The 12,924-nt window shown below is 36.3% G+C and overlaps 1 protein-coding gene across 1 annotated transcript in view; it reads left to right on the top strand.

Moving 5' to 3' along the window:
- The window catches only part of frmpd3 (FERM and PDZ domain containing 3), a 164,582-nt gene that overhangs the window by 60,663 nt on the left and 90,995 nt on the right, over window positions 1–12,924 (top strand). Inside the window, exons 5-7 of the mRNA XM_059976397.1 lie at window positions 398–505; window positions 8,533–8,664; window positions 10,053–10,172. Of these exons, the coding sequence (XP_059832380.1) occupies window positions 398–505; window positions 8,533–8,664; window positions 10,053–10,172 (360 nt within the window). The remainder of the gene's footprint in view (window positions 1–397; window positions 506–8,532; window positions 8,665–10,052; window positions 10,173–12,924) is intronic.

Here is a 12,924-nt window from a genome sequence, read left to right as displayed (position 1 = left end):
TTGACTCTTTGGTATTAAACAGCCTGATGAAAATTGAATAGATATAATCCCATCAAGCTGAATGATGCAGAGAAACTGAAAGGAAGAGACTGTCACCAATATGGAAGATGCAACAACGTTTTAATAGTATTAGCTGAGAAATAAATATTGTGCAGAACCCAAATATCACTACATGGATTTTATTAACAGTAGGCAGCCTATTTATTAAATATTTCCTCCAAAAGATGCCAACTCAAGTAGTGTGGTGCTTGCCCAGTTTTTTAATTCATCGTGGATTTTTAACTGGGTGTGGGATTAGAGCCAGAGCATTTGGGATCTGCAAATAAAAACATTAGAAAAATTTTATTGGTTACATGAGGGCACTAGAATAAAATTGACTTCTTTTTGTCTCCATCAGGATCCTATGAAAGAGGAAACTCTAATGTTGATCTCAAACGTGCTGAATGTATATCTGGAAAACGGCCAGATGAAATCGTTCACCTTTGATAGCAGAACAACTGTGAGGGTAAGATCATCTTAAATTTACAATCACCTCAATTAAAAAAGATAAAGAGCCACTTATATCTCATTTGGACAGTTAATTGGGTTAACTAGGTAAATATTAATTTTTAATTAATAGCAGAAAATATGTGCCCAAGGATTTGGTAAGCAAATCATCCCATATGTGGAGTGCTGCCTTCAGTGGTTTGGATTGGGTTACTCCATAGATAGCCTATGTTCATTAAAATAATTCAAGCAGATAATTGGAGAACACCATTGAGAATTGCTCTGGTCCAGTCCCAGTATTTGCTTGTGAGAAACAGACCAAGCAACTCAGAATCAGAAATATCATCAAGGTCCATACAAGAGTACAACATGAAGAGCTCATCATAACTAATTTCACACACAAAATTGAGAATGAAATTTTGTGACTGAGATAATGTCATTACATTGTTATGCGATGTGGGTGTGAGAAAAAGTTGTCTTCTGTTTCTGAATTCAATTCAATAAATACTCCAGCACAAAGAAGAGAAAATCTGCAGATGCTGGAAATCCAAGCAACACATACAAGATGCTGGAGGAACTTAGCAGGCCAGGCAGCATCCATGGAAAACAGTATAGTCAACTTTTTGGGCAGAGACCCTTAATCAGTACTGGAGAAAAAAAGATGAGGAGTCATATATCAGCATTTGTATTCCTTGACTTATGAATAGTCAACAGACAAACTTTTGCTATCACATTCTTGAATCCTCAGGATCAGTATTCTAATTTACAGTGATTTTCCACCAGGGTAAAAGTACATCAAACTCCACCGATAATGCAACACACACAAAATGCTGGAGGAATTCAGCAGGTCAGGCAGGTGCTGAGTACCTGCAGCGTTTTGTGTGTGTGACTTTGGATTTCCAGCATTGGCAGATTTTCTCATGTTTATGATTTCTCCCTATAAATGCATATTGTCAGTACTTCCTCCCATATAATTCTGCAATGCTCAGCTTGTGGTCTAGCTGTTATCAGGATTCAGTAGTTATTCTGTGAGCAATTCAAAAAGACTTCTTTCTTTTTCAATCTTTTTATTATTGTTATTAATATCAACAAAATAAAATTGATACATAGATAATGGGATTGCGAACATACACATTTCAACTGAACATGAAAGAATACATAAGCAATGATTACAGTATAAATGAGTCTTCCCAAATCATGGACGATACAATATACAAATAAACAAGGCAAACCTAGGTATATCATAATATATAATTAAAAAAAAGAAAAAAGAAAAAGAAAAAAATTATGCAAAAAACTAATCTAATAATCTAGTAACTAATAAGGAAAAAACAAAAAAAGAAAAAAGAGAAAAAGAAAAAATGGAAAAAGGAAAAAAAGGGCTGTTTATAATATCTCACAAAAATACAAAATCATCAGTGTCGTCAACTCTGATCCTCTCAACATACCGGTATATAAAATCGAAACTGGAAAATCAAATAGGCTTGGAACAGGGTCATATTACATCATATGAAAATATTGAATAAATGGTCTCCATATCTTTTCAAATTTAATAGAAGTATCAAATACAACACTTCTAATTTTTTCTAAATTTAGACATAACATAGTTTGAGAAAACCAATGAAGTACAGTAGGAGGATTAATTTCTTTCCAATTCAACAAAATAGATCTTCTAGCCATTAGTGTAAGAAATGCAATCATTTGACAAGCAGAAGATGATAAATGGATTGAGTCCATCATTGGTAACCCAAAAATTGCAGTAATAGGATGAGGTTGTAAATCAATGTTCAATACCGCAGAAATAATATCAAAAATATCTTTCCAATATTTTTTCAAAAGCGGACACGACCAGAACATATGAGTTAAAGACGCTATCTCAGAATGACATCTGTCACAAATAGGATTTATATAGGAATAAAAATGAGCCAATTTATCTTTGGACTTATGAGCCCTGTGCACAGCTTTAAACTGTATTAATGAATGTTTAGCACATATAGATGATGTATTAACTAATTGAAGAATTTTATCCCAATTCTCAATAGGGATAGTAAGGTTAAGTTCTCTTTCCCAATCATTTTTAGTCTTATAAAAGGGCTCTGAACATATCTTCATAATTATATTGTAAAGTTTTGATATTAGCCCTTTCTGAAAAGGGTTTAGTTCAAACAAACTCTCCAAAATACCTGAAGACACAAAATTTGGAAAAGTAGGAAGTACAGTATTTAAGAAATTCCTAATCTGTAAATATCTAAAAAAAAAATGAAATCTAGGCTAATTATATTTATTAGATAATTGCTCAAAAGACATAAAACAATTATCCAAAAATAAATCGGAAAATCGTAGTAATCCTTTAGTCTTCCAAGCTGAATAAGCTTGGTCTATAATAGAAGGATAAAAAAAGCAATTGGATACAATAGGAATATTTAAAACTAACTGAGTCAACCCAAAAAATTTCCGAAATTGAAACCATATGCGTAAAGTATGTTTAACTATTGGGCTGTCAATTCGTTTTGGTAATTTAGAAAGAGCAAAGGGAAGAGAAGTCCCTAAAATAGAACCCAATGCAAATCCTTGTACAGATTTAATTTCCAGGTTCACCCAATGAGGGCTAAAAGATATATCCCAACCTTTTAACCAACATATCAAATATCGGATATTAACTGCCCAATAATAAAATCTAAGATTAGGCAATGCCAATCCACCTTCCTTCCTTGCCTTCTGTAAATATTTTTTACCTAACCTAGGATTTTTATTCTGCCATATATATGAGGAAATTTTTGAATCAACATTAACAGAAAAAGATTTCGGAATAAAAATTGGTACCACTTGAAATATATATAAAAACTTGGGTAAAATAACCATCTTAATAGCATTAATCCGACCTATCAGAGATAAAGATAGTGGTGACCACTTAGTAAACAAGCATTTAATCTGATCGATTAAGGGTAAAAAATTAACCTTAAATAAGTCTTTATAGTTTTTTGTGATTTTAATCCCTAAGTAAATAAAAGAGTCATTAACTAATTTGAAAGGTAAATTTCCATAAATTGGAACCTATTTAAAGGAAACAATTCACTCTTATTAAGATTTAACTTATAACCAGAAAAATCACTAAATTGAGCCAACAATGATAAAACTGCAGGAATGGATTTCTCAGGATCAGAAATAAATAATAATAAATCATCTGCATATAATGATAACTTATGTATATCTGTCCCACGATTAATGCCAAAAATATTCTGTGATTCTCTGATAGCAATTGCCAAGGGTTCTAAAGCAATATCAAATAATAATGGACTAAGAGGACAGCCTTGTCTAGTGCCCCGAAATAAACAAAAAAAGGGAGATGTTTGATTGTTAGTAAGCACCGAGGCTACTGGAGTATGATATATCAGTTTAATCCAGGAAATGAATGTCGGACTAAAATTAAACTTCTCCATCACATTAAATAAGTATGGCCATTCAACTCTATCAAATGCTTTCTCCACATCTAATGAAATAACACATTCTGAAGTGCTATGTGAAGGAGTATAAACAATATTCAATAATCTCCTAACATTGAAAAAAGAATAGCGATTTTTAATAAAACCGGTTTGATCTTCCGAAATAATTTGAGGTAATACCTTCTCCAACCTGGATGCCAGTAACTTGGAAAAGATCTTGGAATCTACATTCAATAAGGATATTGGTCTATAGGATGCGCAGTCAGTAGGGTCTTTATCTTTCTTCAATATTAAAGAAATGGAAGCTCCATAAAAAGATTGTGGCAAATTGCCCAATCTAATTGCTTCTTCAAAAACCCTGCATAACCAAGGAGAAAGAGTAGTGGAAAAACATTTTAAAAATTCTACTGTATACCCATCTGGACCTGGTGCTTTCCCAGAACTCATGGAGGAAATAACCCCTTTAATTTCTGCATCCATAATAGAAGTTTCTAATATTGAAATAATTGATGATAATTTTGATGATAATTTTGGAAAATTCAATTTCCCAAGAAAATCACACATGGTATTACGATCATCAGGGAATTCAGAATGATACAGGGAGGTATAAAAATCTTGAAATGATTTATTTATCTCATCATGGTTAACTGTCAAATCCCCATTCTGCTGACGTATCTTAGTAATTTGATGTTTAACCAAAGCATTCTTCAATTGACCAGCTAACAGCTTACCCGATTTATCACTATGTATATAAAAATCAGATCTGGTTTTCGTTAATTGATTTTCAATTGAAGATGTAAGTAATAAACTATGTTCCGTTTGAAGTTCAACCCTTTGTTTGTAAAGCTCCTTACTAGGAGTGACCGAATATTTCTTGTCAATCTCTTTAATTTTATCAACCAATAAAAGAGTTTCCTTCTTAATGCGTTTTCTCAGACCAACAGAGTAAGAGATAATCTGTCCACGTATATATGCTTTAAAAGTGTCCCAAAGTGTTCTGCAAGAAATATTATCCGTGGAATTAGTTGAAAAGAAGAAATCGATCTGTTCCTTCATAAATTTAATAAAATCCGGATCTTGCAGTAAGGTAGAATCAAATCGCCATTGTCTAGTACTAGAAGCTGTATCCGTAAATTTAATAGAAAGTTTTAATGGAGCATGGTCAGAGATGGCTATAATATCATAATTACAACCATTTACCGATGGAATAAAACAAGAGTCAATAAAAAAATAATCAATTCTCGAGTAGGAATGATAAACATGTGAGAAAAAAGAAAACTCTTTGTCCTTAGAATGCTGAAATCTCCAAATATCAAAAATTCCATTATCAGTCAAAAAGGAGTTAATACAAGTGGCTGACTTGTTGGGTAAAGTCTGAGTAGATATAGATTTGTCCATCAAAGGATTTAAACAACAATTAAAGTCACCACCCATTATTAACTTATATTCATTTAGATTAGGTACAGAAGTAAACAAGGACTTAAAAAAATCAGGACAATCCACATTTGGAGCATAAACATTAACCATAGCAACCTTTTTGTTAAAAAGTAAGCCAGTAATTAACAAAAATCTACCATTCAGATCCGAAAAGATATCATGTTGGACAAATGCAATAGAGGAGTCAATAAAAATTGAAACTCCCTTTACTTTGGCATTCGAATTTGAATGATACTGTTGACCCCTCCAAAACCTAAAAAAACGATAATTGTCCTCTTTCCTCACATGAGTTTCTTGTACAAAAATAATATGAGCATTAAGTCTTTGGAATACTTTGAAAATCTTTTTCCGTTTAACCGGATGGTTTAAGCCATTAGTATTCCAAGAGACAAAATTAATGGTCTGAGCCATATTTCTGAAATCAACCCTTTGGTAAATAAAGGGTTAACCAAATTATGAACTCATGCACCCAGAAGAGGAACAAAAATAAGGAGCAGACCCGGAAGTGACGACATCGCGGACATTTTTGTAGTTCAAAATCAGCCCAAATGAAAAAAACTGAAAAAGAAACTGATATAAGAAACATAAGATTCAGAAAAAGATCTCCCACCCCCCACCCAAGAGGGAAAAAAAGACCACCCCAGCCAGGGATAGGCTGGGAAAAGGGAAAGATGAAACTAAATCTACCCCCATATCAGCAGAAGACAACTCCATGTATAAAGGATAAAAAAAAAATCTACCCAAACTCTAAAGAAATTATAATCATTATACTAAAACCAAACTTCTTAATATAATAACCAAAGATAATGTACAGTGATTGAAGTAAGTAAAATAAAAAGATTAGTATGTCGAAAAAAAACTTTAACTAGAGTATAAAATATAGAGTAAACCTACACCAATAGCCAGAAACAAAATCTGGTTTTGGAAATAAAAACCATCTTGTACGATCAAAATCACTCATTTATTAGAGATGAGTGTCCGTAGCAGTAGGGAAGTTCTCCTTCAGAAAGCTTCTCGCTTCAGATGTAGAAAGAAAAACACGACGCGGAGCATTCTGAGGTGAGATTCTGAGCTTCGCAGGTTTTAGATTTTCTCATAACATTCAGACATCAGAGGTTTAAAAAGAAACCTTGCCTTCATTACTTCTGGACTAAAATCTTCTACTAATCAAAAATTGTGATCTAGAAATTTGACCATCCCTACACGCTGAGCCACACGAATAAGTTGCTCTTTAACATGCACATAATGAAATCGGACAATTACAACCGGTGGTTTAGCTGAAGCACTCGGTGATCGCCGCATAATTCTGTGAGCGCGATCGAGTAACGGAGGACTGTCTGGGAATACAGAAGGGAACGCATCCTTTAAAAGTCGAGCAAAGTACTTCGTGGGGTCCCCTTGTTCAATACCTTCCGGGAGACCAAGTATGCATAGGTTTTGTCTTCTGGACCGATTCTCAAAGTCGACACTCTTGGCTTTAAGTGTTTCCACCTGTTTAATCGTCGAAAGTAAGTTCTGCTGCAGTTTTTCAATTATCAAGTCTCACTTCCGAGTATCCTCTTGCAGAGTTGCGATTAGAACTTGCTGCTGGTTAACTACTGAATACGTCTTATCCATATAATCTAGAAAAGCCTTTATATCTTGTTTAAAAATTTGTCGTTGTTCTTCAAATTTTTGATTTAAAACCTCCAATAACATTTCGTAAGTCAATTCAGTACGCTTAGAATCGGTCTGCTTTTTCTTCCCGTTGCCATTAGGATTCTTCCCAGGTTCTTGCCCTTTAGATCTAAAAGCCATTTCTGTATTCATTTCTTCAAAAATTCACAATAAACTCTTAAAGGTAAGTCCAAGAAAGTAGCAAGAATCTTTTGGTGTAAGTAAAAATGTTAAATAAGGGTCAAAAAGACTTCTGAACACCCCAGAGTTCTGAAGCTTGAAACTCCTCTAAGAAGTCACAGCATGTTGTAACAGTTAATGCTAAGCTAGTCGTAATTAATAAAACTGAAAAAAATGTATCAGCCAGTCACAAAATTCTACTGTATTGATAATGTGAACCATCCTTAACAACACAAACAAATTTTAGTGCTCGAACTATCACAAACAAGAGAAGATCTGCAGATGTAGGAATTCAAAGTAACACACACAAAATGCTGAAGGAACTCAGCAGGCCAGGCAGCATCTAGGGAAAAGAGTACAGTCGATGTTTCGGGCCGCAACCCTTCAGCAGGACTCAGGATTCATCAATTCTGATGAAACATCAACTGCTTACCCAGGTGCTGCCTGGGTTGCTGAGTTCCTCCAGTATTTTGTGTGAATTACTCAAGCTATCACTCCTGGAATTGTATCATAGGTTACAGAGGGCAGGAGTGTTATAAACAAGTGAATGGAGCAGGGTTGAGCTTCTGACTAGAAGATGAAAATCAACTGCATATGCCCTTGAGCTTCATTATGAACCAGGAAAAACACAGGTTTCAAGCAGCTAAAGATTATCTTACCTCTCACCTTGGAGGCAATGTCTCAGTGAGTGTAAACTTAAACCTTTCTTGATCAACTACGATCATACTCCTTAAGTGTACTTTGCAGATAGTGCATAGAATTTGGGGTGTCAAAAGTTGAGTCATACCCATCTTCTGACTTCTTTTTTAACTAAAATTTTTACTTTGCCAGTCCAGTTGAGCTTCTGGCCTGGCCATCTGCTGGTGAGGTCTCAGTGACAGTGGTGATACTGAACATCAAGAGTACATAGTTAGACTCATTCTTGTATGGGGTCATCATTGTCTGATGATTTTATGCGGCAAAGGTAATTTCCAGTTCTCAGCCCATGCCTGATTGTTGCCTCAGTCTTCCTGCAGGCGCTGGCAGACTTTGTTGTTTTCTGAAAAGTATTGAACATTACGCAATCATCAGCAAATGTGCCCACTTTCCACCTTATGATGCAATGAGGAACACTGATGGAACAACAGGGCTTAAGGCACTGCCCTGAGGCACAGCTGCTGTAATGTTCAGATCCTGTGTGATCAACCACTATCAATCACAACCATCCCCTTGTACAAGATACAATTATAACTAAACAACATGACCAGTGATGTTTAATAATTGTTTCTCCCTTGTAAATCCTGTAATAGAAGTCCGCAGGGTCTGACTTACACAGTGTCGTCTTTTGTAGGACGTGATTCTCACACTACAGGAAAGGTTGTCTCTCAGGTGCATAGAACACTTTGCACTGGTGCTGGAGGTGGGCAATGAAGGTCCAGAGAAGAAACTTCTTCTTCTACATGAAGCAGAGACTCTGATACAGGTCAGTATCAGCAGCAGCTAGTACCAAACTCACATTCATTCCCTAAGCTATTTGCTTTTGAATTCCTTTTCATATTTTCCCTCTCTGGATAATGCAGTAATGACTTGTAATAAGTTAGGATCTCTGGATATAAACTTGCTTAATCCTCTAATGCTTATGCACACTGCATATCTAGCTACTTCCAAAATATGGTTGGATAATCATTAGGAACAAGAATCCTGAATATTTGCTATTGCCTGTAATCAATTAATTAAGAGGTCGGTCACCACAGATCAAATTAATGATATGAGAAATGAAAAGATAGGTTATGCTAAAAGGCAAATTATAACATTAAGGAGCTCAGATAGGAGATTAAATTGGTCCAAATAACATAGGGCACAAAACCTGGTCTTTTTCTCATAACCATCATCTGCTCTTCCAAAAGAGGGCACCTGGGCCCAACAGTAAGGTTTATCCAGCCCAGATGTAATTACTGACATTTTAACTGGAGCCCCATGCCAACCATCAGGCCAACCTGGAGATAAGAGAAGCCAAGGCAAAAGGATAAATAACATTTTTCACCATCTTTGTGATTCTGCCCATGCCCCAACAGGGAAATCCTGTAGCTCTTAAACTCTGGGTTTACTCACCACCTTTCTGAAGGCCTTACAATCACTGTTCCAATCACTCACCTGAATGCCAAGGATTAGTCTTAAAAATCTACAGAACTTCCTACTAGCCTGACCCAACAACATTCACAGGTTACAGGTGGAAGGAGAAAAAAATGTTCCTTTGTTTGCTTCAGCAATAACCTGATCCTCATTGGAAAATTACCACCATTATGCTTTTCCTGTTCCAACACCAGCTCTCAGTTTAAAAATAATTATGAAATTTGTGGCATCTTTGTTCCAGTTTGTGCTGAATTTACATTCCTAGTCAGTGAAATTATAAGTAGTTTCATCATGTGATACTCTTATATTTGATAGCAAGAGGAACTCCAACCAAACTGCCAGGGTTGGTTGGGTGCCTATCTGGTAGAAATGAAAGACCAGTATGGGCCCCCTTGAATTATTGAATATTCTCCAGTCAGATTCCCTATTTTAAATGGGCAGCCAAAAATTAACATAAATATCAATAAACAGCTAAAGAGCATAAGCAGACTATAAAATATTGTGTGTGTGTGTGTGTGTCTGTGTGTGTGTGTGTGTGTGTGTGTGTGTGTGTGTGTGTGTGTGTGTGTGTGTGTGTGTGAGTGTGTGTGTGTGTGTGTGTGTGTGTGTGTGTGTGTGTGTGTGCATTTAATAATTGGGAAGCTTCCCTTTTACATTACTGTATGACTTGTCCTTAACAGATATGATGACTCAAATGTGTTTATTCTATAAGAATCTGTTTTTAATGTCCAATACTAGGTTGTGCAGCGCAGTCATTTTAATGCCATGAAATGCATCCTCAGAATCACCTTTTTTCCAAAGGACCCAGTTGACCTACTGAGGAGGGACCCAGTGGCATTTGACTACCTATATGCTCAGGTAAGAACAGTAGCAAAACACCACTTTTGGCAAAGGTCTGGGAAGAAGATATGAACAGAACATGCATAGAAACCTTTAAAAAAGCCGAACACTCCCATTCTGAGGCCAATGGCAATGACTCTTGAAACCTGATTCTTTTCAGACAATGATCCTTGTGTTAACTGAACACCCTCTCCTCGTCATCAGACTTCACAAACAGAAGCTCCATGCTAACCTGCCACCTCCAAACTGGACTAAAATATTCCCCAGTTAAAACATGGTGGAGCTATCAAAAGAAAGGCTACTGTGTGTTTTTAATCTATTGTACACAATGCCCTGAGCATTGTCCATGTAAAATATTGCTATGGGGTGGGAAAGATGTCATAAACACAGAATTCATCAGCCCTGCATCTACTCACCACCAGTTTAACATGCGCTTTGAGGCATAATACATTTTCTAGGCCTGTGAACCCCTTATAATGAATATCTAAAACCTTCATCCTATTATTGCTGTACTGCAAAAATTATAACTGATTAAACCCAACACTGTATGAAGCTGAAAATCCCAGATCTAACAAGACGACCTCCACAATGATAGAAACACATTCCACCACTAACTTCAGTTACTCAGTTTCAGCCCGAACAAAATGTAGAATCCACTGAAAACCTGAGCTTGCACTTTTAATTATGGTCTGGGCATCCATTGGAGATTTCTTCATGTACTAAACCAACAGCAGGCCTCAGGTCTCACTTACACCAAACCAATGAGTCAAACTAATTTGCAATGACTATTGAATATTGAGACACAATAGATTTCATGAGTGACTGAGGTTGACCAATGACATAAAACCCCAGGAATGAAGGCAGAAAGCGCGTAACAACCAGGCAGGATCAGGTTAGCGATCAGGAAAGGTATTATGCTCTAGGACAGCCACTTCCAAACATCCATAGCACTTTGAGTGAAGATTTTTCTAGTATCAGGCCAAACTGGCCAATCCCTTATTCTGAGGCCATTATTGTGACCTTTAATTCTAGACATCCCAGCTAGGAAAGTCTACTAAGAATTGGATTTTCTCAACTCTTTCTTGCTAATTTATGAGGTGATTAAATAGTTTATTCTTTTCTTCTTTAAAATATTAATATTTGGTTCCTAATTTTTCCATTGAATTTTAAATGTTTTTCTAAATCCCATGGCATTCTTTGTCATGCTCTTCTTTGCTGTCAATATTTGTAGCTTGGCCTCAGTTTTAACATTTTGTCAGTCTCCCTCTCTAACTCAACAGTCTTTAGTGCGTTCTTATTTTTAGCAAAATATATATTTTCCTTGAATTTATTGAACTTCATATAGAATGTTTCCCCTTGCTATTTTACATCACTTTTTCCCAACATTGTGCTTTTTTCTTTGCAATGTTCTTTTGTTCAGTTTTATGATCTTTTCTCCTATATATTACACTGGACTTTGTCATGTTTGTAGTCTTATTATATTAGATATATTTGTCTTGTAGTTCCCCTATTTTTCTTTCTGCCTGGTTCAATCTCTATTATGAGATCCAGTAGTGAACCCTTGTGTATTGGGCTGATTATATGCCACTACTGCACAGATCACTGACTATTAATACCAGTCTGTATGCTCACATCTATAGTCCACCATACTGTAGAAAAGATGTTTGTGTGGTCCGTGCACTGCAGTGTAGGGAGTCTGGCACTCCCAGAGCAAAGACTCATTCGTGTGGAGAAACTGCATGGTTTGCTACTTGGTGGGGCGCGGCCAACTGCGTGGCCACTCTTTGCTCAGCTGTGGCGCTCAAAGCTAGTCTTAGGAAAGTCTGCAGATGCAGGAAATCCAAAGCAACACACACACAAAATGCCGGAGGACCTCAGCAGGTCAGACAGCATCTATGCAAATAAATGTTTCAGGCTGAGAAGGAAGGAGGAAGAATAAAACAGTGGGGATTGGGGAACGAGGCTAGCTGAAAGGTGATAGGTGAAGCCAGGAGGGTGGGAAATGTCAAAAGCTGGAGAAGAATGTATCTGGTTGGACAAGAGAGTGGACCAAATGAGAAAGGGAAGGAGGAGGGGCGCCAGGGGAAAGTAATAAGTAGGTATTTGTTGCCAGATGCCTATGGTTTCTCTCATTGATCATTAAACACTTGAAACGGCTACTGTCAATTACTGGTAATGACCTGTATTCATTATATTAAACAAGATTTAGTCTTGAACTTCACACCTTAGCAGGGAGCAATGCACTGCTTGTCCCAGCTCACTCCACACCAGCCCTTACTAACAGCCTGTCCACATTGAACTGTTAGTGAATCGTTGCTGCCAGAACGCCTGTTTCCTGACACCTAAGTTCCTGCTACAGCATAATGCAGCAACAGAAGGGCAACTGCATTGTCAGTAACATATTTTTAAATATATGGTTTAATATACATCCATTCTGATGTATCAGTATACACTGGGTTCGAAAGCTGCCCTGCACAAATGAAAGGATCTCTGCTTTCTCATCCACTTTGTTTGTTTGTTCTTCTCAGCAGTTAATTTTGAAGTAATTAAAATTCTCCGTGATTATTACAATATTGTTCTTTTTGTTCATTTTCTTAATGTGTTTCCTTATTTCTTGCTCCTGCTCCCTTCCTCTGTTGGCTGTAATGTAGACTGCCCTTTTTGTTATATTTTACTAATTCTATTTTACTACACAAATAAATGCAGCTACTCTATTTCACCTTTTCCCTTTTCAAGATTTCTTCTTCTCTCACAATATTGGTGCAATTAA

This window comes from Hypanus sabinus, chromosome 8 (assembly GCF_030144855.1).
Source record: "Hypanus sabinus isolate sHypSab1 chromosome 8, sHypSab1.hap1, whole genome shotgun sequence".
Taxonomy (NCBI): domain Eukaryota; kingdom Metazoa; phylum Chordata; class Chondrichthyes; order Myliobatiformes; family Dasyatidae; genus Hypanus; species Hypanus sabinus.
This window is presented reverse-complemented; position numbering and strand designations above follow the sequence as displayed.